At 40.4% G+C, this 27852-nt stretch overlaps 1 protein-coding gene across 2 annotated transcripts in view; it reads left to right on the top strand.

The window, feature by feature from the left end:
- Positions 1-27852, top strand: part of L3MBTL4 (L3MBTL histone methyl-lysine binding protein 4) — a 417980-nt gene that overhangs the window by 93320 nt on the left and 296808 nt on the right. For both annotated transcript variants that reach the window (XM_023228495.2, XM_026456030.1), the window contains exon 5: positions 25429-25520. In XM_023228495.2, the coding sequence (XP_023084263.1) occupies positions 25429-25520 (92 nt within the window). The remainder of the gene's footprint in view (positions 1-25428; positions 25521-27852) is intronic.

Raw genomic sequence — 27852 nt, 5'->3', positions numbered from 1 at the left:
AGCCTTATTCCCATATCTTGATAAAAGCTGTCTACAATGTGAAAAATGTCAGTTTCTCATCCTGGTTTGCCATTTGAATGTCTCTAGTTACGGCTTTGGGCAGTTTGGTGAACTTTCTGTGTGGCCTATATACATCAGGCACAAGACTTGTTCCTTAAAATTTATCTAGTTTAAGTTTATACAGGGCTTCAGAATACAGCAGTGCCTGTTTTTAGTAATTTTATGTTAGAAAGTTGGATGGGATGAATCTCGAAGAATTTAGGATCTAGTCTAGACCATACGTAGATAACAAGAACTTGCAGCTGGCTGGGTGTGGTGGCTCACGCCTGTAATCCCAGTAGTTTGGGAGGCCGAGGCGGGTGGAACAACTGAGGTCAGGAGTTTGAGACAAGCGTGGCCAACATGATGAAACCCTGTCTCTACTAAAAACACAAAAATTAGCTGGGCATGGTGGCATATGCCTGTAGTCCCAGCTACTTTGGAGGCTGAGGCAGGAGAATTGCTTGAACCTGGGAGTTGGAGGTTGCAATGAGCTGAGATGGCACCACTGCTCTCCAGCCTGGATGATAGTGTGAGACTCTGTCTCAAAAAAAGAAAAAAAAAAAAAAGGGAATTTCAGTCAGTTCACTTGTAAAATTAAAGTCATTCATGTAGTTATAGTGATAATCAAAACGCTGTAAAAAGCAATACAGAGAATTAAATGGAAAACATCCTTAGTTCTTTCAAAGCGTAGTTTTTGTTTTTTTGTTTTGTTTTGTTTTGTTTTCATGTAATCAAAAACCTAATAAAGGCAACACAGGAAATTATACTTCATAATTTCATATATAAACATAAACTCTGGTTCTTAGGCAAGCTACCAAAAAGGTAAAGAAAAACCTTCTGCAGTCTGATTGTTCCTTTTTCGAGGAAGCTCATTTAGATAACCTGGAAGTAGGCTGGGCACGGCACCTCATGCCTGTAATCCAAGCACTTTGGGAGATCCAGGTGGTACGATCGTTTGAGCCCAGGTGATTAGCCTGGGCAACCTAGTGGAACCTCGTCTCTACACCAAATAAACAAAATCAGTCTGGTGTGGTGGCATGTGTCTGTGGTCCCAGCCGCTCAGGAGGCTGTGGCCAGAGGATTGCTTGAGCTCAAGAGGCTGAAGCTGTGGGTTATGATCACACCATTGCACTCAAGCCTAGGCAACAGAACAAGTCCTTGTCTCAAACAAACAAAAACAAAACAAACAAACAAACAAAAAGATAACCTCTAAGTGAAACCTGATGAAAGGTTACTTGATCAGACACAGAAAAAATGTGTCCAACGTTATGGGTGTAGCAACTCATGAGGACAGAATCAAGTTATACTGCAGGAAAACATTGCTTTTCTAGGCCTTCAAGATAAACATTTAACTGTCAGGCCACAACAGCTGAGTTAGAATTGTACTGAAAAGTTACAGGATCTGAAAAAAAAAAGTTGAAGTAGAGAGTTATCACCTCAGTCCTTCTGAAGGAGAGGAAAAGCTGAAGGCGATGCTGTATGACCTGTGAATCACAGGCAGTGAGATACAGCAAAGATTAACCTCTGAGATAGGAATCTGAGAAATTTCAAAAGGAAAACTTTACCTGAAGAAATCAAATTACCATTTTAAATGAAGAGGACAACATTGTAAACCTGAAACTAGGAAACTAAATGGATCTTACGAAGAAATGTGTTAGGAATAGGAACCGTGCGGTTTAGAAGATGCCATTAAACAGATTTTATAAATAAAAACCAAAACTTCTTGTAATTTTTAAAACAGCAGATCAATACTTCAAAAAAACCTGGTTTTAAATATAGAGGACTAGACTCTGGTCCTATATCAGTGCACCCCTCACACTAACGTTTAATTTTTAGAAATTTTAGAAAAATGAGCAAATTTTTCCCAATCTCTTTAAACCCTGTCACGCATAAAACGTCCTACCTAAGACCCATTCTTTATAAATCTTTTTTGACTTGTTTAGACCTTTATTATTTTCCCTAACCCTCAGTCTCAGTCCTACAATTTTTCTCTTTTTAAAAAAACTTTGGGACAACCATCATTTTATCTTAGGACAACAATTTACTACATAAGATTCTTTCTCATACAAATTTTTTTCTTTTAAATTTATATTTTGATGATTAGAGCTAAGTATATTTGGTCTTTGTATAAAATTTAAGGAGGCAAGAAGGGATTTATATTTATTCAACAATTTGTTTCATTTTTTATCTTATTTGGATGTGACCCAGAAACTTAATGATTTATTATTTAACAATAATATAAATTTAGTATTTTAAATTGTATGAAAATTTCATTTGTAAACTGTATTCCATTTACAATTGCCTAACATTTATTTTTAAAATTATGATACCTGGATTACTTATGACAAGTGAGATATTAGAGCTAGTTATTATTTCAAGTTTTTTTTTTAATTAACCAATTTTATACCCTGTTAATACCAGGTATTTACCTAAGTAAAACTTTTAAGTTGAATACATGGGTATCTTAATGATAACTCAAAAGATAGCTGTTTTTATTAAATCAACAATATTAAATTGATCTTATTTATCAAAGAATTGCATAAACAAGGTCATTTTGTTTTAGGCTGAGTTCATAGGTTTGTGACCTTCAAACATTCAGCAGATGTTTACTGTCTGACCAGTAAGCTCAGGCAAAACTATATGTTGACAATTTTGAAGATATTTCTAATTTATCAAAGATTTACTTAAGTCATGTGAACTAAAAATAAACATTTGGGTTAATTAGCATATATTTTATATGGGCACTCATTTATTTAAATCAATTGGAATAAAATTTCTTAAGGGATTTCTTGATGACTATGCCAGATTTTATTGTGTTGACACAGCATACAACATAATACATGTACATATGCATAAACACATTGTAAATACATGTACATACACATAAAGATTATATAGCTTTTATTTTAGAATTTTAGTTATGAGATTATAAAACATGTACACTCACCAGTTTACAAAAGACAGTTGGATCCAGATTATTTTTCTGACAAAATGGGATGGGGTTAAACTTTAAGGTTTCTCTTTTATTTTGTTGAGACAGAGTCTCATTCTGTCACCCAGGCTGGAATGCAGTGATGCAACCACAGCTCACTGTAGCCTTGACCTCCTGGGCTCAAGTGATCCTCCTGCCTCAGCCTCCCGAGTAGCTGGGCCCACAGGCATGTAGCCACCATACCTGGCGAATTTCTAAATTTTTGTAGAGACAGGGTCTCATTATGTTGCCCAGGGTAAGATTTCTTTAAATAGGAAATCTTAAAAGGCTGTGAACCAAATTCTGGATAAAGCAGTTTGAATCAGATACTAATATCCTGCATTAGAAAAAGGATAGTCAATAGTGAAATGTGACTGAATGATATGGGGAGGCCCACAAGCTAAGAGTTAGCCTACCAAGGTCTGCATAGTGTTTTCTTGGTCTTGATTCTTTGTCCTTGGAGACAAGAATGTTGCTATTCCTTTTAGTGCAGAGAGGGTGTTATTTACATGGGAGTTTCACCTTTTGCTTTTAAGAAACAGCACAGCGATCGAAATGATTTTCTTCTCTATCTGCTGGCTTTTAAGTGTCTTGCTTGTATAGTATGCCAGAATAGCTGAGGAGTTTTGGAAAAAGGGAGTTGAGTTTAGAGAAGGAGAAAGAGGAGAAATTTTAGGATTTTAGGAAGGGCGAGGAAAACACCAGAGAAGAAGGAGTCAGCCTTAAGACAGTCTTTTGTAGTGAGGCAGTTTTTGAGTCTTTTTTTTTTTTTTTTTTTTTTTTTTTTTGTGGAGCTTCGTGTATCAATTGAGATATGAGTCTTATTTGGAGTGTATAATTTTATAGCTGTGGCCTTTTAGTTTAAAGAAAAACAGCCTGTTTAAATGATCCCTATAATGTTTGAACATGCTATCAGCTGGAGTCCTAGGAAATAGCTTGGCATGCCTTTGAACTTTGAAAGCCTATTTATGACTAAATTTATCTAGGTGATTCAGTTTAATGCCGAATACACAAAAGCCAATGAAAATGCAAGCACCGAATACACAAAAGTCAAATTAATATGCAAGCGCCTATGGAAAAGAAAATACAGACTTACCAAGAAGGACCATAAGTTGCCTTCTTCAATTGAAGGGGAAAAAGTTCCTTCATGAAGCCTCAGTCTGAAGGCTGAAAAATTACTTCATTCACCTCTCTGATGGAAAGAACCCTTGTGAACAGAGCTTCAACCAGAGGGGAAAGACGCCTCTCAAATAGGAGGAATCTTGCTCTGTGGCCCAGGCCAGTGCAGTGGCGTGATCTCGGCTCACTGCACCTGTGCCTCCTGGGTTCAAGCGATTCTTCCGCCTCAGCCTCCTGAGTAGCTGGGATTACAGGTGCATGCCACCATGTCCAGCTAATTCTTGTATGTATCTGTTTGTTTGTTTTTGAGATAGAGTCTCGCTCTGTCGCCCAGGCTGGAGTGCAGTGGCGTGATCTCGGCTCACTGCAAGCTCCGTCTCCCGGGTTCACGCCATTCTCCTGACTCAGCCTCCTGAGTAGCTGGGACTACAGGCGCCCGCCACCACACCCGGCTAATTTTTGTGTGTTTTTGGTAGAGACGGGGTTTCACCGTGTTAGTCAGGATGGCCTCGATCTCCTAACCTCGTGATCCACCCACTTCGGCCTCCCAAAGTGCAGGGATTACAGGCGTGAGCCACCGCCCCCGGCTAATTCTTGTATTTTTAGTAGAGGTGGGGTTTCACCATGTTGGCAAGGCTGTTCTCAAAGTCCAGACCTCAAGAGATCTGCCCGCCTTGGCCTCCCAAAGTGCTGGGATTACAGGCGTGAGCCACCGAGCCGGGCTGGAGGTTTTATAAGAAGGGGAAAGGTTAGGTATTGTTTTGAAAGAAAGTTCAGGTGGGGCGTGGTAGCTCACGCCTGTAATCCCAGCACTTTGAGAGGCCAAGGCGGGCGGATCACGAGGTCAAGAAATCGAGACCAGCATGGCCAACATGGTGAAACCCCGTCTCTCCTAGAAATACAAAAATTAGCTGGGCATGGTGGCACGCACCTGTTATCCCAGCTACTCAGGAGGCTGAGGCAGAAGAATCGCTTGAACCCAAGAGGCGGAGGCTGCAGTGAGCCGAAATCACGCCACTGCACTCCAGCCTGGTAACAGAGCAAGACTCTTGTCTCAGGAAAAAATAAATAAGTAAATAAAATAATAGTAATACTTTTTTAAAAAAAGTTCATTGTTACTAGTAAAGATTTGGGGAGCTGGCAAGCTCTGATTGGCGAACAACAGGGTGGGTAAAACCAGTCTTAGAGTCCCAGCAGCTTGCTTCAGGATCCATCAGGCAAAGCTGGTCTTAGGTTATAGCAGGTGGCTTCAGCAGCAGGGCTTGCAGAGAGCTACATCTTTGGAGCAATGGCATGTGCCCTGAGTGCTTTTTCCCTGACTTCTTAGCTCTGTTTTAGTTGGGAATGAGAAGAATGACCCAATTTATATGATTACTTTCACGTATACTTACAAATTGCTTTGTGCGCGTACACACACACACACACACACACACACACACACACACACACACACTTCATAGCACTATTTTCATATAGGTGCATCTACATATTGAAGTCTCATACTGAAATCGGAATTAACAGTGATACTTCCAATTCCAGTCCCATCCCACAGGATTCGTTCTATTAACAGTTCTCCGTCTTTGTATATTTGAATCCCAGTCTTTGACAGTGAGAAACGTGGCTCTGTTCCCCTTAGTCGTATAGTTGCTTATTTGTTCAGTGCCCCCACCATCCTTCAGTGCTGCCACCAACCCCTCCCTGGTACCCATGGCCACCTCATCCCACTTGGGCTCCACCATCCGACTACCTCCCTGTGGATGCCACCCTCAAGCTCCTTTGCTCCAAGAGCTGGCAGAGGCCACCCCTTTGCAGACGCCTCCTCACCCTGAGTGGGTGTTAATACCGCACCAGGTTGCCCCACAGAAGCCGCCCTCTCGACGCTCTCTGGACACTGGACTCCCCTTACTGGGTCAGCCTCCAGGTGGGTGCCCTCAACTCCTTGTTTAGGGTTAATTCCCGCCCCCGCCCATGCCAGGCCGCCCTGCCAGGCTGTGATGCCTGTGCCGACTCCCCAACTTGTGGATGTTTTCCCTCCCCCTTCTGGGCTCCGACTGCCCACGCTGGGCAGCCCCTGGGCAGATGCCCTCTTACCAGTTTGGGCTCCTCCAACGGGCTCAGGGCCAAGGTCACTCTACCCGTCTCCACCCCTGTCCTCCCACCTTGCTCTGTTGCAAGAATGACTTCAGCGTGGGATCATAGAATCGGTCAGGAGGGAAAGAGAAGGGAAAGGAGAAGGCCGAGAGGATGAGGCAGAATAGGATACTGCCCTGAAGAAGAGCACAGAGGACCCGGAGGAGAGCCTGTTGTGGAAGAAAAGCGACCGGGGGCTTGGAAGGAGCCTGCGTGCGCAGCCTGCCTGTGCGTCCCCTCCAGGTGGCGGCGCTGCGGCCGTCTGGGAGCCCGCGAGGGAGCTGAGTGCCTGCCTCCCGCCTCGCTGGTTGAGCTGCCGGCCTGTTCCTCCTCCTGGCCCTTTTGCTTGGCTTCCTCTTTGGCTTCGACTTTCCCATGAGGGACAGTCACGTGATGGTCGTGTTTAGGTCGTGTTTTGAGTCTGGTCGTGTTTTGAGTCTGGTGGGTCTGACGTGGGCCTCCGGAGAGCCCCTGTGGATTTCCCTCTGCAGCAGGAAGGAGATAGGAATTGGTGATGTGGCTTTGCTATTTTGCTGAATTGCTGTTATTTCAGTGTGTAAGCACGGAGCTGTATTTGTATGGTAGCTCACTTTGTAGAATACATTATTTCCTTAAAAATTCACTTGGAAATGAATGTTCACTGCTGGAATCTTATTTTTCTCCTGACTTCGTATGCACAATTGAATGATACTAAACAACAACAGCAAAGATTTTCCTCTAAGACAGCATCTAACTCACAATTAAAGCATTATAGTGCAATGCACAGAAACTTCCCTAATGTTTAGGGCAATGCATGGCTGCCGGGGCCACATACGTAGAGAATGATAGCCCAGACTTCGGTTATTCAGCCATGGTTTTGTCTTCAGCCCCGGGTAAATGTTACCTTTTAGAAATCTGAACTTCTAGTTATTCTTTCTGAAGAGTGACTTCTTTTTATATTTGAAAGGAAGTGTAGAGGGTGTGTGCTTAGAATCAAACAGACCTTGTTTGAATTTTGGTTTTGCCACTTAATTGGCCATGTTGTGACTTCCAACAAGTGATTATACTTAGCTTCTCTATGCCTCAATTCTCTTGCTTGTGAAATGAGAGTAATAGATAATATATTTTACCGCATAAAATTGTCAAGATTAAATGAGAAAATGTTTGTAATATGTTTGACTCCAGGGAGACACTAATAAATGGTATTTTTTTGGAACAGCTTAAATAAGGAATTTATTAGCTTTTAAAATAACTTTGAGGCTCTTTTTGGTATAGATACTCGCATTTTGCTTAGGAGGTTCCTATAGGACTGTTTGTAAAACTATTTAGAGAAGTAACATTAGGTGAAGCATTTCCTTTAGTATTTTTATCCTGCTTAGGAAAGAACTTATTTTTCTTTCAGGAGTAGTCAGAGGTGAAGTTTAAACCTTTAAAAACTCATTTGGTTTTTCTTTTCTTACATAACCGGAAACAGCTATGTGTAGAAAATAACTTTTTCAAAAAGCACTTTAAGTGAAAATAGATTTTTGCCAATAGTTTGTGACTCTCCTGATGAAAGTGAAGAGCAAGGGAAAATGACAGAGGCATGTGCTTGGCCTTTAGTAAGTTGAACAGATTTAAAAGATATATAGGATTATAAAAATATACAAACTTTCAGAAAGCATGAGAAATGTGTTAATTATTTTGGGATGAAAGGGCTCTTACATGCTAGATTTAAAGTCAGTCTCATCTTAGGAAAGCGTGTACCCGTGGGTCTTGGAGAGGAGGCGTTGCTCCCAAGCTCAGCTGATGGGCAATGCGCTGCCCATCAGCTGCGCAAGCCAGGACCTCGGGGGCTGCCTGGAGGTTCAAGGGACTTTTTCTTTTTTTACTTCCCTTGGGCAGTCTGACAAGGGAGGCTGTTGCTTCTGTTTATGGAATATTTCTCATCTGTCCATTTATTTTCATCTTCCCTGTACCACTTGAGTCCAAGCTGTCATCCCTTGCTTAGACTTTGCAGTTGATCTCCCCAGGCCTGCTCTTGGTACTCCCTAATCCAGGTGCACAATACCAGCTACATTGTTCTTTTCAGAATATGAGCCTGATCCTGTCCACCTCCCTACCTTTCCTTTGCTTAAAACCTTTCTGGTGCTTCCCATTGCCTGTAGGATAGGATGTGGGCAAAATCCTTCCTAAGGCCTTCAAGCTCTGAAGCATCTGGCCCTTTGCAGTCTCCTGAGCCTCATCTTCTGCAATGTGTCCCTTCTTCCTTCCTGCTCCCACAGTGCTGGCCTTGTTTGAGGTCCTGCTGTGGAAGCCTTGTATCTGCCATCCTTTCTGCCTGAAACATCCCTCCTCTCCCTCTCCAAGTCCTTCTTTTGCCTAATTATAGGTACATGTATTGCTAAAAGCTCTGACTTCCATGTCACTTGTCAGGGAAGCTTTTCCTGATTTCTCAGACAAGTCTTGGGCTCCTATTCTGTGCTCTCAGGGGCTTGTATTCTGTGAAAGCACTTACTTAGTATGGTTTGCAATTATATTTCAGATTATTTGATCCCTCTCCAGTAGATTTTAAAGCTCGGGAGGGAAGTGTCGTAGACAATTTTGTTGCCTTTTGTGCCCATAGAGCCGAGTACACAGTAGGTCCTCCATGAGTATTGGTTTAATTAGTAACTAGAGAGAACAGTTGATGAGGCTGAAAGTTGGTTTGAGCTCGTGGATAAGCACTCTGTTTGCTGTGCTCAGCTGGTTGGACGCTGTCCCATAGTTAATAAAAGGACTTTGAAGCTTTTGGCAGGAATGTGATAGCGTGTCTTGTGGAGAGATAGCTCTGTATTGGTAATAGATAACCCAGAATGAATCTGTCTGGATGATAATGAATTTTCAAGTAGAAACGTATTTGTTCTCCAAATAAGCATCAAGTTATCCAAAGGCAGTTTTTAAAAGTTTATGAGACTATTATTTTAATTTTGCTATATGTTGATAACTACGTTACCGTGGTTTGCTGATAACTACATTACCGTGGTTTGCTGATAATTACATTACCGTGGTTTGCTATTTTCCTTGCACTTCTATTTACCTGTAGTTGTCTTCATTGTGCTTAGGATTTTAGGGGAAAATATTTGTAATTTTTCTCAGCTAGTTGTTGTCATAATTAATTTTTTATAATTGCAAAATCCGAATTAAGTAGATCAGGATTTAATTTCACAACAAAATTCTATTTTATTGATGATTTTTAAAACACAGAAACAATGCTTGAGAATGGAAACCAGTTATTCAAATCAGTGGCACATTTATGGCTTATTTGGGTAATTGGTCCATGAAATAAGACATTACTGCCACAAGTAAACCTTGGGGGAAATCATCCTTTTTGTCTTTAAAATGGTTACCTGATTTGTTAAATACATTTCAGTCCTGACAATTTATGACTATATTTAAAACTATTTTGGGAAATTAACACCATAACTTTATGTACAAAAACAATAGGATAGTGAAGGCTTCTTTGGTGCCGTCTATGTGTGCTATCATTAATTATTTCCCTGAACATCAGCTCAAAGAGAGGAAAATGTTAGCTATGGATGCTTTGTTTTACATTTCATACAGTGAACCTCAGTTCAAATCAGAGAATACAGTACCTACCATGTGATAACTATAGTGTTAAACTAATTTATTCTTTATGAATTACTTTTTATATTTCAGACAAATTAAATGTGACTATTTTGTCAATTTTCCCAGTTATTGAGCATGCAGAAATTTTTCAGTGCTGAGACTGAACAGTTTACTAAATATCAGCACTGATTATTCCTCATGTACATTCTGTATTAGTTTCCTCTTCCTGCCATCAGCACAGACATAGCGGCTCAAGCAGTAGAAATTTATTATCTTACAGTTCTGTAGGTTAGAAGTATGATGTGGGTCTCACTGGGCCAAAGTCAAGGTGTGAGCAGGGCTGCTTCCTTCTGAAGGCTCAAGGGGAGGATCTGTTTCCTTGTCTTTTCCAGCTTTTGCATTCCTTGGCTCATGGCCCCTTCCTGCACCTTCAAAACTAGCAAGGTCGCATCTCTCTTGTGCTCCTGTCATGGTCACTTTTTTCTCTGGCCACAGCTGGGAAAGCTCTTCCACTGAGGAGTCCTGTGATTACACTGGGGCCACTGGGATAATCCAAGACATTCTCTCCATCTCAAGGACCTTAGCTTATCCACCTCTGCAAAATTATGTTGCCATGTAAGATAATGAATTCACAGTTTCTGAGGATGAGGATGTGGACATCTTTGGAAGTCCATTATCTTACCTATCACACATTTTAAGCTACAGAGCAATAACTTTAGGTTTCCTTGAAGGAGAAGGGAAGTATCTTGTACCTGTTGCTAAGGGAACAGTGCTGTTATGGAGCTCCTTTAGCGCACAGTTTAGGGCTTTTAGTCATTAGGTCTGGCAGCTATTGCACTTTCTTGTTACATTGACACAACATTGTAATTCAAGTCAGGACAAAGGGATTCTCATTCCAAAAAAGTCATAAAAAGCTCAGTGGGGAAAATGCCCCTGTGAACTAATAGAAATCTTCCCTGGCTGCTTCGAATGCACTGTCCAGGAATTTTATTTTATGAAACTATTTTAGATGTTTTTACATTAAAATTTTCTTTTAAGCAGTGCTAATTTAGCTTTCAATTAATAAAAATACCCTCCTTTTACCCCAAATGATCTGCTAGTGAACTGAAATTCAGTGTTCCTTTACGTATTTTAAATTTACATTCACAGAGAATGACTAGTGTTTCGAAGGGTTAGCAAGCTGTGGAGTTGAGATATGATTTTGAAAAGAATTTATTTGAGACATTTTTAGTGTCAAGAGAAATATAATCTCGAATAATATTTTAAGTATATCCGTTAATTGAAGCCCACCAGGGGATGTCTTGAATAGAGGAAAATCTAAATTCTGACTCACAGAATCAAATTAATGAAAGTAGCAGTAATAACTGGAGCTATATTATATTTAATCTATTACATTAGATGTCTCTAGGATATGTAGAGGAAAAAGGTCAAGGGAAATAGTTAATCACTTTCTGAAGTGAATAGTGCCATCTCATATAGGTGGTTGTTAATTTCATGACTTACAAAGTGGTATTCATGAGGGATTATCTTAATATTAACCTCCTAATTATATGGAGTACGTTTTATGCAGTCTCAGTGATGCAAATTATGTTCATAGATCTTCCTTCTCCACATCTACTACATGGCAAGGGAGAAATCAGGTAACAGTGGGAAATCTGCACACAGATGTGCTCTGTACTGCAGACTTCACCATCACATGAGTATCCCGGAAAGAAGCCTGAGATTCCTCAGTTCTTGATTCCTCTCTGGTGACAGGACTGGGCCCACTCAGGAATTCTGTTCAGCATTCAATCCTGTTGTTAAAGTGATCCTCCATCTGTTTGGCAGTTTCTTCTTGTCTTCATCCCTGTGTCCACATTCACCCATTTGACTTTCAAGTGAGGTGTTGACTATTTCCTCTCCTTCTCCTTTCCCTCTTCTTCCCCCTCCTCTTCTCCTCACTCTTCTCTTGTTTTTGCCTTGTGATCTGATGTATCAGTCTGTCCTAGTTTTTATGTCTCAGTGCTTTTTGTTTGATCAGTTCTTCACTCTGCCTTCCATTTACATGTTGGAATTCCCTTGTGTTTCAACTATGTTTTCTTCTCATTTTGCACTTTTTCTCTGGGTGACTTTTGTTATCATCTTGATGCTATTCCGGTTATCCTACCTAGCTGCAGATTTATGTCTCAACTCTGTGCTGAAAGTGAATTCCACCTGACTATCCTTCACCCATATCAAATCACCACTCCTGTCCCCAGTTTTTACTCTATGTTCCTGGTCACTTTTAACCCTGTCACTGTTTACCCATTCTTGTAGGCCAGAAACCAGTATGTTCCATGTGACCTTAAGTTTAATTACTAAATGAGAAGGGGAAAACCAAAGACGTGGAAGAAGTTTTGTTTTGTTTTGTTTTTTTGGTAAACATGAGAAAGAATAATACATATATTTCTATAGAAATTCATTTGAACACCTGGAAGGACCAGGTGATTTCCTAGCAAACTAAAGATTATCACAGGGCACTCAAGAAAACGTTGAACATTTGAATAGACCAGTAGAAGACATTGATAAGTGAGGTCCAGAGTGGATCACAGCAGCACTGGTCTTTATCTTTAAAAGAAGAGATAATTCCAATGATAGTCAGACTCTTCCAGGTCACAGGAAAAGGTGAAAGTTTCTTTGTGAAGCCAATAAATGAAACCCGAGGAAGATAGTACAAAAAGCAAAACTAAACTATAGATGCATATCACATATAAATATGAAATCCTAGATATTGGCAAATATAATCCAGCAATATATTAGAAGAATGATATCCTGGTATATTACTAAGGAGGTATAATGATGAATAATGTAAAATTCAGTGATAGAACAAGGTTCAGTATTATAAAATCTGCCAACATAATTTATAGAGCAACAAATTAAACTACATGACTAGCCATGTAATGATCTCTAGATACTAAAATGACTTTCGATAAAATTTAACTTCCATTCCTTGCAAAACAAGTTATGTAAAATAGGATTGAATATAATAAAAATTATTTACCAAAATGTAACAGCAAATATATAGCAAAACATTAAAACCCTTCAATTCAATTCAGGAAACAGCTGGGGATACCCACTATCATCATTAATATTCATTATTGTCTTGGAATTTTTAGTGAATGAAATAAGCAACAAAATTAAATGAGCACTACAAACTTTGGAAAGAAGAGATTAAAAAATACATATATATGTGTTTATATGTACATATATGTGTATTTATGTATACATGTATATATAAACACATATGTATGGTTATGTTTATATGTATATATAAACACATATATATGGTTCCTCCACTTAGTTGCATATTTACAGATGACAAGACACATATACACATGTAAGACTTTATACCTAGAAAACCCAGGAGAATCTAATGATAAACTATTGGAATTAATACAAGAATGTTGAAGTGGTTGGATATAAGATAAATACAAAAACTTATTGTTGCCTTTTCTGTATTTCAATCATGGCCACTTAGAAATTAAAAAAGGAAAAGTATTCCATTCATAATAGCAATACAATATAAACTATTTAGAATAAGTTGAATAAGACACAGGAAGGGCCTTATATGAAGAAAACTGGAAAATCCTACTGAAGGATAGAAATTACTATTTGAATAAATGGAAAGCTATACCACAAAAATGTCAGCTCTCCCACATTAATATTTATTTCTCTTTTAAAATAGAATCTCAACTGGTTTTAATTTCATTTGAATAAAATGTTTTTATGCCTAAATCCCCAACATTCTAATGGTATGGTAATAGCAACAGGAATCTGTGGAGCAGGATAGAGAAACCAGAAGGAGACATGTGAGCGTGTAATATATGAGAACGACGGTAAATCAGTTCAGGAGGACAAAGCATAGATTTTTTATTTAATTGGTTATGCTTGCCTGAGGGGCCTTTGTCTATATAAAAATGAATTTCAAATAGATTAAAGACTTAGAAAATGTTTTACGAGAATATTTTTAGGAGATAAAATAAATACTCTAGGGTAAGGAAGAACTCAATCAAGAGTGGAAACTTGTACTCTAGAAATGAAATTATAGACATATAAAAATCAGTTTTTATTTAATCTGAAAATTTTGTTATTTTAGTCTCATTTTTGAAGGATGTCTTCATTAGATATATAATTCCTACTTGACCGTTTTATGGCTTTCAGTGCTTTAAAGATGCAATTCCGTTCTTTTCTTGTCTTCCTTGTTTCTCATAAGTTACCACATCTGAAATTTACAGAGCCGCTAACTGCTAGCATTTCCTATTTCTTTTCTCTGTCTTTATTTTTCTCCTTAACACTTACTGTTGTCTGACATGCCATTTATTTTACTTATTTGTCTTGTTTATTGTCTGTCTTCACCCACTAGAATTTATGACAGATACAGGTGGGTTGTTTCTTTTTTTTTTTTAATGGTTTGTTTTGTGCTGGATTATAAGCTCTGAGCACATACTACGCATTCAATTAATATTAGTTGAATGAAAAATGAGGACTGGATGAATACTGTCCTCATGACAATGTTGATTACTCTGTCCACTGTATTCTTAGCCCTTAGCTCATATGTTTGCAATTGGATTTTCTTTGTATGATAGTTATCTAGTTCCTCCACTAAGCTGCAGCCTCTTTAAGGGCAAGAGCCATATCTTGTCCTTATTTGAATCATTATCACCTAACACAGGGTCTGTCTCATAGAAGGTACTATAAGTCAAAAGGTATTGGAGACAGGATTGGAGACAGGTCTCAATCAGTTTTAAAAATTACTTTGCCAAGGTTAAGGATGCGCCATCAGGAGGTCCCGATGACATGGGTCTGAGGTGGTCTGGACACAGCTTCATTTTATACATTTTAGGGAGATATGAAACATCAGTCAATATATGTAAGACGGACATTGGTTTGATCCGGAAAGGAGGGACGCCTCGAGGCAGGGAGGGAGCTCCCAGGTCATAGGTAGGTAAGAGACAAATGGTTGCATTTCTTTGAGTTTCTAATTAGCCTTTCCAAAGGAAGCAATCAGATACACATTTATCTCAGTGAGCAGAGGGATGATTTTGAGTTCTGTCTGCCCTTTGTCCACAAAGAGTTTCCTTGTGGACACATTGTGAAGGAGGTATGTAGCTTTTTATCTTTGTAGCTGTCTTATTTAGGAACAGAATGGGAGGCAGGTTTGCCCTAAGCAGTTCCCAGCTTGACCTTTCCCTTTGGCTTAGTGATTTTGGGGTCCTGAGACTTCTTTTCCTTTCACAGTACTTAAAAAGTATTGGTTGAACCAATGAGCACCTAGCTTGGAGTTTTTTCCCTTTGTCTTGTCATACATGAATAAAATATTAATGATTTCCCTATTCAATCTCATGATTGAGTATGGCTAAAATACATCGATGATTTCCCACTAATGCAATGTCATTATTGAGTTTGCCACATGTGAAGGCACCATTTTAGTGCATGTTTCCACACACACACCTGTGAGCCTCTTCCTCATCACAGACTGTCCTCCAGCCTTCTCCTGCTTACCTCCAGGCCTGCCTGCATCAGCACACATTCCCTGTTTTCTCAGTGGAAACAATCCCGAGGCAAACCCTCCCACTTGCCCCTGACGTCACCTCTTTCTCCAGCTTCACATCCCTACTTTTTCCTGCGTCTTCAGTCAAGCACTGTAGCCAGCCTCAGGTAAAGGCCACTGACCTCTTTCCAGTTAACTGAATTCAATTGTCTTTGTTCAGTCCTCATGTTGTTTTACTTTTTAAATGAAATTTGACAGTGAAGTTCTCTACTTGAAAGCATTTCCACTTGCATTCCTCCCATTTCTCTGGCTGCCCCTTCTCACTATGCTTTGGTTGTTTTTCCTCCACCCACATCTTAAAAGCTGCAGGTCACTAGGCTCCTCTTCTTGGCCCTACCAACTCCATGCTCTGCACACACTCCCTGGGATCTCCTCTGCTTTAATGCCCTGCACACTGATGGGCGCTAGATCCATGGTTCTAGCCTTGAACTTTCTCCTGTAACATCTCCAGAGGGTTCATCCTAAATCTCCTTTAGATGCCTTTGGATTTCAAAGATTCAGCATCTCTGAAAATGTACTAAGCCCACTCCTCTAGTTGTGGCAGGCATAATCATAAATTGACTCTCCTAAGCCAGAAATGTCGGAGTCCTCTTTCTCATCTCGTCGATTGTCCAGTTTCGTCACGTCTCATTTAGATGCCTCTCTGCATTCTTTCTGCTCCTCTCCATCCTCACAGCAACGATCTCAAATTGAGACCTCGTCATATCGTGCCTGCGTGCGGCATGGTCTCCTTCCTGATATTTCTATGATAAATCATCCTTTCTTATTCTATACTATTATCCCTAAAATTGCCATCAGTACTATTTTTAAAAAAAAAAATCAAAACAGCTGCAAAAACAACAGGCAGGGCAGAGGAGACACAAGTCCAAAACTTATGGTGCCATTTCTTTGCTTAAAGCATCCACTGACTTGACAGTAGATATAGACTGAAGACTGAAATTCTAAGCATCGTGTTTAATCAGATTCTTTCTTTTGCAAGGAAGAGAGGTCACTCAAGCTTGCTCAAGTAATGGGCTGTAGTGCAAAAATACATGTTTGGGGAGGATGGAGACTCATTGAAATTCAAGAAGAGGAACTGTAGTCGGGATTCTGAGGCGGTCCTGTCTGTAGGGCCACTTGCCACAGGAACATGGCCCTAATAGGAAGCCATAGTTCTCAAAGTTAGCTGCATCAGAATGACCTGGAGGGCTTGTGGAAACAGATTGCTGGGCCCTACTCCCAGAGTTTTTGATTCAGTAGAGGCCCACATTTTCACCGATGCTCCCAAATTTGCATTTCTAGCAATTTTTTGGGTGACACTGATGCCGCTGGTTTGGGTACCACACTTTGAGAACCTTAATCTTTAAGGCATGTCACATGGTCTGGGAAACCTTTGATGAGCGCCTTCAGAATTACTTGTTCCTTTACTTTGCAGGTTTCTTCACTTACAGTGGAACAATGATTCTCAAACTTTAACATGCATTATCATCATTTGGAAGGATGGTTTGAGTGGATTGCTGGTCCCCATCACAGTTTCTGATTTATTAAATCTGAGGTGTGGCCCCCACATTTGCATTTCTCACAAGTTTCCAGGGATGACCACACTTTGCACTGGATGAATAAACTGTTGAATCAGCAGAGGGTGAACTCTGAAATCCCCTTCTTGATCACACCTCCCAGCTCTTCCCTCTCCTTCAATTCTGTGGAATCTTTTAAAGAATGGTGTTCCGTATTTTAGCTTTTCCATTCTTTCTTGCTCTTTGTTGGTTGTCTTCTGACTTCCTTTGCCTCCCAGGCCAATTGGGACTCTTCAAGCATTTTATCTCACATTCTCATGGCTTACAGCCTCTCAGCCACTTGGCCATCTCCTCCTCAGCCCCCAGCTGTCTGCTAACGTAACCATCTGCTCCCACTTCTCACTGTCAGGAGCTGCTGGAGAAAGTCCCATGGTGCCAGTTGCCTCCTCTGCAGAACCACCAGTTTAATGCAATGGGACTGTCAGGACTGTTCTATATTCCTTATATTCAGTCCTAGTTGAATTTTCGTAACTCTCCCTTTCCCCGTGCTTCTGAAGGCACCACTGTGACCTTTCCTCTTGGCAGATGCCATCCTACCTCATGAAGGAGGTGAGGGTACTTGGTGGGGTTCCCTCCCATCTTCTTCCCTAGTAGCCTAAAACTCTTCTGCTTTTCATCTCATTCACCACGTGTCTTTTTATCTCAGGGTCCTCCCCCTACCTGTGTTCCTAATGCTACCTGTCTGTTCTTCCTCTCTCTCCAGTCAATGATCCCTCTTTTCTGAGAGCCTCCTTTTTCTCTCTCTCTGGGTGCATTTCCCTCAGCGGAGGAACTGAGATGTCCTGTCTCCTGATATGCTTAACAACAACAATCAACGAAGACTTCCTTTCTCTTCTTCCCGGTCAAGCGCTTATGTCACCGGCCTCTCAGTTCGTTTGCAAACCTTTCCAGTTGTTTCTTTCGTGCTTTGACCTCTGCAGTTTGACTTTTGATCTCATCCCTCTGCTGAAATCTCTGCCTCTGCGGTCCCAGTGACACCCTGGCTGTCAGATCCAGCAGTTTCTCCCATCTGCATCTTACTTTGGCGAGGAGAGCCTTTGATGGTGCTGATCTCCCTGCCCCATGGAAAACCCTTTTCCCGGAGCCCCTGGTCTCTGTCGCCTCCTTCCAATGCTGCCTCCCTCTTGTGCCGCCTCCCTGACCTCACTCACGTCCCAGGAAGCGCCTCCCCTGACCTCAGCTCTTCTTCCTCTGTGTAATCCCCATGGCTGCCTCTGTATGAAAAGCTTTGCATTGCCTTTTGTTGAATGTGTGGTTTTTACATATTATTATATACACCTATCGTAGACTCTTCCGGATGCCAAAAGTTTAACATCTCGGAAAATAACTCCCAGTTTCCTCCGTGTTCTGCGCTGGTCCCTCCACTTGCTTGGCCCTTCCTGGTGCCCGGCAGCTTCGGGACTATTTTGCCTTCCACCTTTGCTGCTGCACCTTGTGCCTGTTGATCGTATTTCTGCATTTTCTCTCAATTTCCTTTCTACCTTTCTTTTTTATTGTAAATTGACAGCTTACAAATTGTATAAATTTACTGTGTACAAAGTGATGCTGTAATTTATAAATACAGTGTGGAATAATGAAATAAAACTAGTTAACTAGCCATCACCTCAAATACTTATGTTTTTGCAGGGAGAACATTTGAAATTTACTTTCTTTGCAGTTTTGAAATGTACAATACTCTATTAACCACATTTACCATGGTGTGCAATAGAACTGAAAAACAAACAAACGAACGAAAAATAGAACCAACCCCAAACCATTGCTCTGGTCTAACAGAGACTTTGTACCCTTTGACATTCATTTCACCATTCCCCTCACGCCCTGCTTCCCCCCGGGACTCTGTAACCAGGGAGGGCGCTGCATGTCCCCCTTTGTTTAGGACACACCCACACTGTCGCTTGTTTGGACTATTGTGTGGTCATTCTCAGTCTGCACTGCCTGTCTCTCCATCCATTTCATCCTTACCTAGTGCTGATTCATAAAGGAATTTCTGATGTATCATGCACCACTCAGAAGTCTCCAGTGGTTCTCTAAATCACAAGAATAAAGACCAAACCTGTTAGGCCGACTTTGAGGAACCTGCCTGGTCTTACGTTTGCCCCTCCAGCCCCTGCAGTGCAGCCTTCTGCTGAGTGGATCCCTGCAAGCTTTGTGCTGAACCTTTCCCAGACTCTGGCATTTGCAGAAGCAGCTCTTTCTTTCCAGTCTCCTGGCTTTGCCCATGCTGCGTCTCCCCGGGTTGCTTGCCAAATTTCTCTTCATCTCAAAGAGAATTGTCCTCCGGGAAGCTTTCTGTGTTCAGAGTAAATCCTCCTTCATTTTGATTCCAGACACATTGTTTGGGTTTCTTAACTGTGCGTATTAGCACTTGTGTCTGCTTGTTTATTCGTCAAAACACTGAGTCCCACCATATGGCAGGTTATGGGTAATGTTTGTCTGTCTCTAGGCTTGTCTCCCCAACTCGAGCAAATGCAGTGTGAGGTAGAAGTTGGGTTTTCTCAGTACCTGCTTTGCCTGGGGAGATGAGCACTACATGAATTTAAATTCGGTAGTACTGAAATGAAAAGCAGCCTGACTGTGCATGTGAAAAATGTAGGCAGAGCATGGAAAGGATCCTGTCACAGTGACCTGGCAGAGGGACTAAAATGTGAGTCTGCAGCTGTGGCCTCAGTGGGGTATTGTTCAGCAGTGATCAGTTGTTAAGATTAGGAAGGTTGTATCATTTCCAGTTGGTACCACAAAAGAAGGCGCTATTTATAATGGTGTGGTTGGTTGCGATTGACAGTTGTTTCTCACATATTCTAAGGCATTTTCTGACGGAGTCACGTGCAGCATAGCTTTTGAAGGGAAATGGAAATATCACCATGAAAGGTTGTGTTTATGGCTAATGGAATTGGGAAAGGGCCACTCTTAAGATATACCTGGTTGTATCCTTAAGAATGACAGTTGATTCATTCTTTACCCCCTGACATTTTCATTTTGGGTTCATAAAATTACTGATAAGTATTGTACAAAATTTCCTAGAACTGGATATTCTTGTGGCCAAATCTGTCAGCCTTTGTCTTGCATTGCTTCACAAATCTCATTGCCTTAACACATAGTCTTCCTTTTTTTGTGTGTGATTTTTATTTGTATATAAACGTGCAGTTCTAATGATAATGTTCATATAAACTGTGCTTAATTCATATTTTAAAAGTAATATGTGATCATAACCATAATTTATTTGACTGTTATTGAATATTTAGATATTTTTCCAACTTTGCACTGTTGTAAAGGCTGAATTTATTCCTTCTGTATTTTTTAGAATACAATATTAAAGTTGGGATGAATAGATCAGTGAATTGTAACATCTTAATTTTTGGCTATAAATATGTATTGTCAACATGACTTTCCAAAGTTTAAATCAAATTCACAAAGCCACTATCCATGAGTGTCCTTATTCATTTTCCTGCAAACTTAATTTTATGGTGCTTTGAAACTTAAAAGTAACTAATTAAATAGGCGTCTCTGTTCCATTTTGACTTTATGTACTAGAGTGAGTCGGCAGTGTATAGTGGGGATGCCTGAGCTAGGGATTTTGTTTACATACAGACTTTTCCAGCTGTGTGAACTGTGTGATCTCCATGAGCTTCAGCTTTTCAGAACAATAAAATAGAGCTATTAATCTAATATTCAATATTGTAAATAACAAGTGAAAATGTATACATTCACCCATATGTGCTCACACACATGTATACACATACACATACCCTTATCAGTACCTGGTATACAATATGTATATATTAAGTGACAGGTAATATATAATCAAATATATTTTGTTTATTATGTAATGTTTGACAGGGGTAATAATTGGAACATTTTGCTATAGCCAATGAATATAGTGAGAAAAAATGGAATTTAGGGTTTATGAAATTGTATGAATATCTAATATTCCATAAAATGAGTGCCATATCTGTAGTATGTCTGAGAAAGCTGCAGAAAAAATAAATTTAGTGACTGAAGCAGTGTTGTCTCATAATTGGTTCCTTCTCTCCAGGAAACTGAGAAATGAATTGGTCAAAACAGACACATTTGAATTCATATTTAAAGCCCAGAGTACTATTCTGCCTGTCTTCCTTTCCTTTAATTCATCAAACACTTTTTTTCTTTTTTTTTTTTGAGACAGAGTTTCACTCTTGTTGCCCAGGCTGGATTGCAGTGGCGTAATCTTGGCTCACTGCAATCTCCGCCTCCTGGTTTCAAGCAATTCTCCTGTATCAGCCTCCTGAGTAGCTGGGATTACAGGCTCCCACCACTACACCCGGCTACTTTTTGGTATTTTTAGTAGAGATGGGGTTTCACCATGTTAGCCAGGCTGGTCTTGAACTCCTGACCTCAGGTGAGCCAACTGGCTTGGCCTCCCAAAGTGCTGGGATTACAGGTGTGAGCCACTGCTCCTGGCCCATTAAACAAATATTTATGGCCAGGTATGATTGTAGCTCCAGAGAAACAATGATGAACAATACCAAGATGGTTTCCCCTCCGTTTTAGAAACTTATATTCTACTTCCAAGTAGAATATGGTTAATTTCAGCTAAAGTACTTTCTGTGAATAATGAAACAACATGGCAAGAAACAGGGGTTAGAGAATCCCTTTATAATTCAGTGACCAGGGAGGACCTGTCTACAGGCTCTGAGACGCAAGCAAACTTGGTATTCCCTCATCTCACTTGCAGGCACGATGTTACTGAGTAATCCTCTTGCTTCACCGAAAGATGTAATTCAATGAAAGTTTGTATTGTTTGATATTATACATTCTTATTTTTGATCAGTTTTAAAAAATTCTTGGGTACGTATGTGATCATAAAAGGAGGCCTTAGAGTTTACTTTTGGTGAAATGATAATGTGTGACAATTGGAAATATGATTAAATTGAGAAATTACATGCAATGTTTTAAAGAACACAGCTGTTGTAGAAAATGAGATATCTGTATTTGCTTTAGAGCCAACACTGCTGTAATGTTTTTTGTGAAGCACATAATTGTAGTGCAGCAAAATGCTTGTGTGGAAATTGGGACATTGAATAGTCTTCCTGGAGCATCTTCAGGATTTGTCAGATTGCTTTCTCTCTCTGGCAAAATAAAACATCTCATGTGGCAGAAACGGTGCAAACCTTTAGGCGTTTTAATGGACCAATGGACTGTGAGCTCCTTGATGGAAATCACACCATGATGTCTCAGTATTTCCAAACAATACAAGAAAATCAATGGATGACAATGCTGGTGTCTTATTTGATGATTAAAATGCTTTAAAAATTTTTCATACATTAGTAAGTGTATCTAGCAATGACAAGTTACTGTTGTGACAGATAGTGAATATTAATGTCCATGAAGTTTTTAGTCTAATTTTTAGCTGTAAATTGATATTTTTTATTAGATACGTTTAAATTACTTCCCTTTGTTGTCAATGATATATATGGGTAGCAAAAGAAATAAAGTATATATGATTTATTTTTCATCTACTAGACAGCAGATTTTACTCACTTTAGTGGTAATGGATAATATTTCCACATAACATTTTCATGCAACTTGTCACATTAACAGGGGCCTAGAAATTATTATTATTATTATTTAATTTTTTTCCAAGACAGAATTTTGCTGTCGCCCAGGCTGGAGTGCAATGGCGCAATCTTGACTCACTGCAACCTCTGCCTCCCAGGCTCACGTAATTCTCCTGCCTCAGCCTCCCAAATAGCTGAGATTATAGGCACGCACCATTACACCTGGCTAATTTTGTATTTTTAGTAGAGATGGGGTTTCACCATGTTGGCCAGGCTGGTCTCGAATTCATGATCTCAGGTGATCCACCCGCCTCGGTTTCCCAAAGTACTGGGATTACAGGTGTGATCTGCTGCACCCGGCCAGAAATTTTTTAATGACACAAAGTTTACATGGATTATTCCTGCCCCATTGATGGATTTTGTGTTTGTTATTCAGTCAAATTGTTGTATTGTCTTGAGAGGTTTCAAATGTTTGAGTGAGAGGTGCATCTTACCCCCTGTCATCCCTGGTGCTGATGCAGCGCTGACCTATTACCATCTGCATCTTCTTCTGGAACATTCACAGCAAGATAGGTGCTAAAATTAGGATTCAGATAGCATTTTCTGATGCGTATTCTCCAAGGATGTGTGTGTGTGTGTACGGCTAAGTAGTAACACTTGTAGATAATTTTTAAAATGTAGATTGTGTTAAATAAAGAAAGAATATTTACATCAATCTTGCCATCCACGTGTAGCCACTGTTAGTATTCTGCTGTTTTTTTCCAATTGCTTTTCTAAGAGAATGTGTTTGGTTGTGTAGACACACATATGCCTATTGCTTAGCACATAAAAGGTGCTGTATAAATATGTGAATAAATGAATGTCTTAATATATGGAATAATTTGTATAATATATGTGTGTATGTTATTTTATTTTTAATTGACAAATAATTGTATATATTTATAGGGTACAATGTGATTTTTGATATATACTTGTGGAATGATTACATCAAGCTAATTAACATATCCATCACCTCATGTAATTATGTTTTTTGTCATGAGAATGTTTAAAATCTATTCTTTTTAGCAGTTTTGAAGTACATAACATTATTCACTATAGTCAGCATGCTGTAGAACATATCTCTAAGACTTATACCTGCTGTCTAACTGGAATGTTGTATCCTCTGGGCAACACCTCCTCATTCCCCATTCCTTTCTCATCCAGCCTCTGGTAACCACCTTTCTAAGCATTGTTTCAATGAGTTTGACGTTTTTTCATTGCATGTCTATAAGATCATGCAGTATCTATATTTCTGTGCCTGTTATTTCACTTAGCATAAGGACACAAAACAGCAGATATGATCTATACAAAATGTCACAAAATAGACACCATTTTGTGTCCTTACTTAGATATTTACTTAACCGAGATAATTCTCAAAATATATGAAATATGTAAAACATAAAAATATAGTTTTTGATAACCTCAGAATCATATATGTATATATGTACAATAGTTTCTTTAACCTCCTTCCTGTATGAATACTACTTTGCATTCTGTTGTTATTTTGTGATGTACATTTTTACCATCAACTTTTATCAGTGCTTAACTACTTCATTAGTATGTAATCCTAGAGAAGAAATTGCTGGGGAGTAGAATGTAAACCTAAGATAACTAAAATAACTATTAATCCTTTTTGCCAGACTTTTGTTATTCAAAAATGATAATTTTGTTGAATTACAAAGATTAGCTGTTCATCTAGAAAATTTGCAAAGCAGAAAAAGCACAAATAAAATTGGGAAGGAATTATTTATAATTCTGGCACTTCAGATGATTTCATGTAAATATTTTTGATTTATGTAAGTTTAGTCTTATTTAATCTATTACACATTTACCAAAAATGATCAATTTGTTTCCTTAACTGCTTCTTTTTCCTACTTAATAGTATATCATTACATAGTCCTTCTTTGCCTTTAGACAGTCGTCTACAATGCAGTTTACTGGCTGGTTTTGAAAGGGCATGTCCATGTAATGCATTTAATTACCTCCTCCTTTGTGGACCTTGACTTTGTTTCCAGTGTTTAATTTGATGTGGGATTCTAAGAAAAAACTCTTATGTTTTGCCCCTTGGACACATCTACTGTGATTGCATTAAGACAAATTCCTAGGAGAATTGCTGGTTCAACTTTTAGGAACGATTTTTCTTTTTTTCCCCCAAAATGAGCTTTCGCTCTTGTGGCCCAGTCTGGAGTGCAGTGGCGCCATCTTGGCTCACTGCAGCCTCCACCTCCTGGGTTCAAGCAATTCTCCTGCCTCAGCCTCCCGAGTAGCTGGGATTACAGGTACCCGCCACCGTGCCCAGCTAATTTTTGTATTTTTGGTAGAGACTGGGTTTCACCATGTTGGCCAGGCTGGTCTCAGGCTCATGATCTCAAGTGATCCACCTGCCTCGGCCTCCCAAAGTGCTGGAATTATAGGCGTGAGTCACTGCGCCAGGCCAGGAATGATTTTTAAGCATTGACAAATACTGCCACATTACCTTTCCACAGATTGTGACAATTGACATTCACAGCCAAAAGAAGTATGAAAGTGGAAGAAGATTATAAAAAAACTTTAGACTATTCGCTGTAAAATTAACTAAATCACTTTCCAGAAAGCCTGTGCCTGTTCACCCTCTTTGAGAGGAGCAAGATGGAACCTAGTGTGAGAGTTCACTGAGCATTCTCTTGAGGGTGGGACATACTTATTAGCCGGGTCCGAAACAGGAAGAGCTGCATATGGAGTGGTTAGGTGATTTTACTAAACGTTCCTATGAAATGAGAGAGAAGGCTCTTCTTAGTTGCTGGGTCTTTCAATTACCGATTTAACTAATTAGCCTGCTTCTTGAGTTTATTGTCAAGTGAGTTTTATTATTTTCCTGTCACTAAATGTTTTGAGAAAAGTCATTGTGTGTTTCTCTTCCAGCCCCTTCAGCGGCTGCACGGGGAGCATGGTCTTGGGAGTGGTACTTGAAAGAACAGAAGGCTGTCGCAGCACCTGTTGAGCTGTTTTCCAAGGTCAGCCACTGAAGGACTTATATTTATATTAAGAGGTTTAGTTAAAATGAAATGACTTTCCTAATAGCCCATCAACTTACTTGAATTATTTGTAGGCTTTGCTGGCAAATGACCCCACAAAATCTAATGAGAGCTTTAGTGTTTCAGAGTGGGCTGGAGCCCAGCGCCACCACCTGCCAGCTCTGTGACCTTGGGCAAGTCATTCAATTCAGTTGCCTCATCCATGAGGTAGGAAAAGTTCCCTACCTTCTTTCTCCTTGGGTGGTTGGAGGACTAAATCAGTTGTACCCATAAAGAATATAGGATGCAATGTGTACACTGTAAATGCTCAATAAGCATTAGGTTTTACTTTTATTAGCCAGTACTACCTGCAGTTAGAGGGATCTGTTTGGATGTGTTGCTGAGAGAGGTGAGTCAAGCAGAATGTCAGAGAAGACATTGAAAGCCCTGAATCCTGGCATACATGACTAGAAAGGTGAACCGAGTAGCCGGTGTAGACTTCCTTGACTGTCTGCTAGCACCAGGGCCTTACACGGGATCATCTTTACGCAAGACACCAAATCTTCTGATAGTCTTTTTGTTCTTCTTGGTCTGAGTTTTAGATATTTTGGGGAAATTTATATGCATCAAATTTGCCTCATTACTTTACTTTTTATTTTTCTTTTTTCTTTTGAGACGGAGTCTGTCTCTATCACCAGGCTGGAGTGCAGTGGTGTGATCTTGGCTCACGGCAACCTCTGACTCCCTGGTTCAAGCGATTCTCCTGCCTCAGCCTCTTGAGAAGCTGGGATTACAGGCCCATGCTGCCACACCCAGCTAATTTTTGTACTTTTAGTAGAGATAGGGTTTCACTGTGCTGGCCAAGATGGTCTCGATCTCCTGACCTCATGATTCCCCTTCCTCGGCCTCCCAAAGTGCTGGAGATTACAGGTGTAAGCCACCATGCCCAGCCCATTTCTTTACAGCAGGAAGCTACAGCTTTTTATTTGGTTTACTTTTCATGACATCTGTTGAGTTACATCTAGTATTTGTTAGTGTGTGAAAGGGCCAGCATTTGGAATCCTGAACATGACATGGAACAGGGAAGAAGAGGTACAACGAAGATGCAAAGAAAGGGAAACCAAGTGCAGACCCCTCACGTTCAAGAAATGATGCATGTCCTTTTGTTGTCTAGGTGGTATGCTTCACTAACAAACACTGTGAAGGTCATACCATGGAAAATGAGAACATCTAGAGCAGTGTTCTTAACCCAGCCTTCGCACCATCTACTTTTGTGAGCTTTGGAGAGCACAGCGTGGGTCTTCCTGAGACCTACTAAATCAGACCCTCAGGAGCTGGGCCTGGAAATGTGTAGCTTGAGACCTCCTGCATTCTTTGTGCAGGTTTGAGGCCCACTACCATAGAAGGTTTAAGAACCGTGCATTTTCTGTCTAGGAGTCAGGTCCATGTTTCCCCACGTTGCTTTCACCTGATAAGACTTAGGGGGTTTCTTCCATCCAGAGGTGCAAGCTCAGTAAGGTACGGGATTTTCCTTCATGTATCCTGGCAGTGCCTGCTGTGTTGAGCGTGCTCAGATGATCAGTTGCTTTTGAGTGACTTCTAGGGAAACTCTTCTCGCTTCTGAGTGTAAAGATCTTTGAAGGTGGTTGGCTTGGACCAGGGCAGTTCGGCGTAGCTCACAGTCACCTTCCCCTTGCCCCCCGCCCCTCCCTGCCCTTGCCACGGGCCCACTGCAGGTTGGGAGGGTAGAACAGAGTGGGCCGAAACAGGAGCTGCCTGAGAACTGTTAGGCGCTGTGACACGCAAGGGCAGAGGTAGCGGGGTCAAGGTCCAGGATTTGAGGTTGAGCCAAAGAACGTAGGTGAGGTTTGCGCCCCAATGGCTGTTGTGGCTAAGGAGTCACACCTGTGCCATGTCCTCGGATCAGGGTACTAGGGCAACGGTCCTGTTTTACACCCCCTCCACTGCCAGGATTAAATCAGATATTTGGGTGTTAGAGGTGAAGTGTGGACTAACTATCAGAGCAAGGAAAGTTTTGACTGAGGGCAGCCAAGTGCTAGATTCTCTGTCCAGCTCCTGTGTTGCCCCACATTTCAGCCCGTCAGTGTAGTAACGTTATTCTCAGAGCTTCTCCTCTAAGATCCTTTAATCCCCATCAGCCAGTGCAAGAACACCTGCAGGACTGAGAATTTCTCCCTCAGATTTTCCCTCATGACCTGGTGTTAACTAAAAAAAGGCCAAAAGGGCATACGTGGGATTCCTGTTCCTGAAATAAATCCTCATGATGGTATTGGGAACGGTGTAATCATACGCTCTGGGTCGTGTAGCTTTC

This window comes from Piliocolobus tephrosceles, chromosome 18, assembly GCF_002776525.5.
Source record: "Piliocolobus tephrosceles isolate RC106 chromosome 18, ASM277652v3, whole genome shotgun sequence".
Taxonomy (NCBI): Eukaryota; Metazoa; Chordata; class Mammalia; order Primates; family Cercopithecidae; genus Piliocolobus; species Piliocolobus tephrosceles.
The sequence above is the reverse complement of the archived record's forward strand: the minus strand, read 5'-3'. Positions and strand labels throughout refer to the sequence as shown.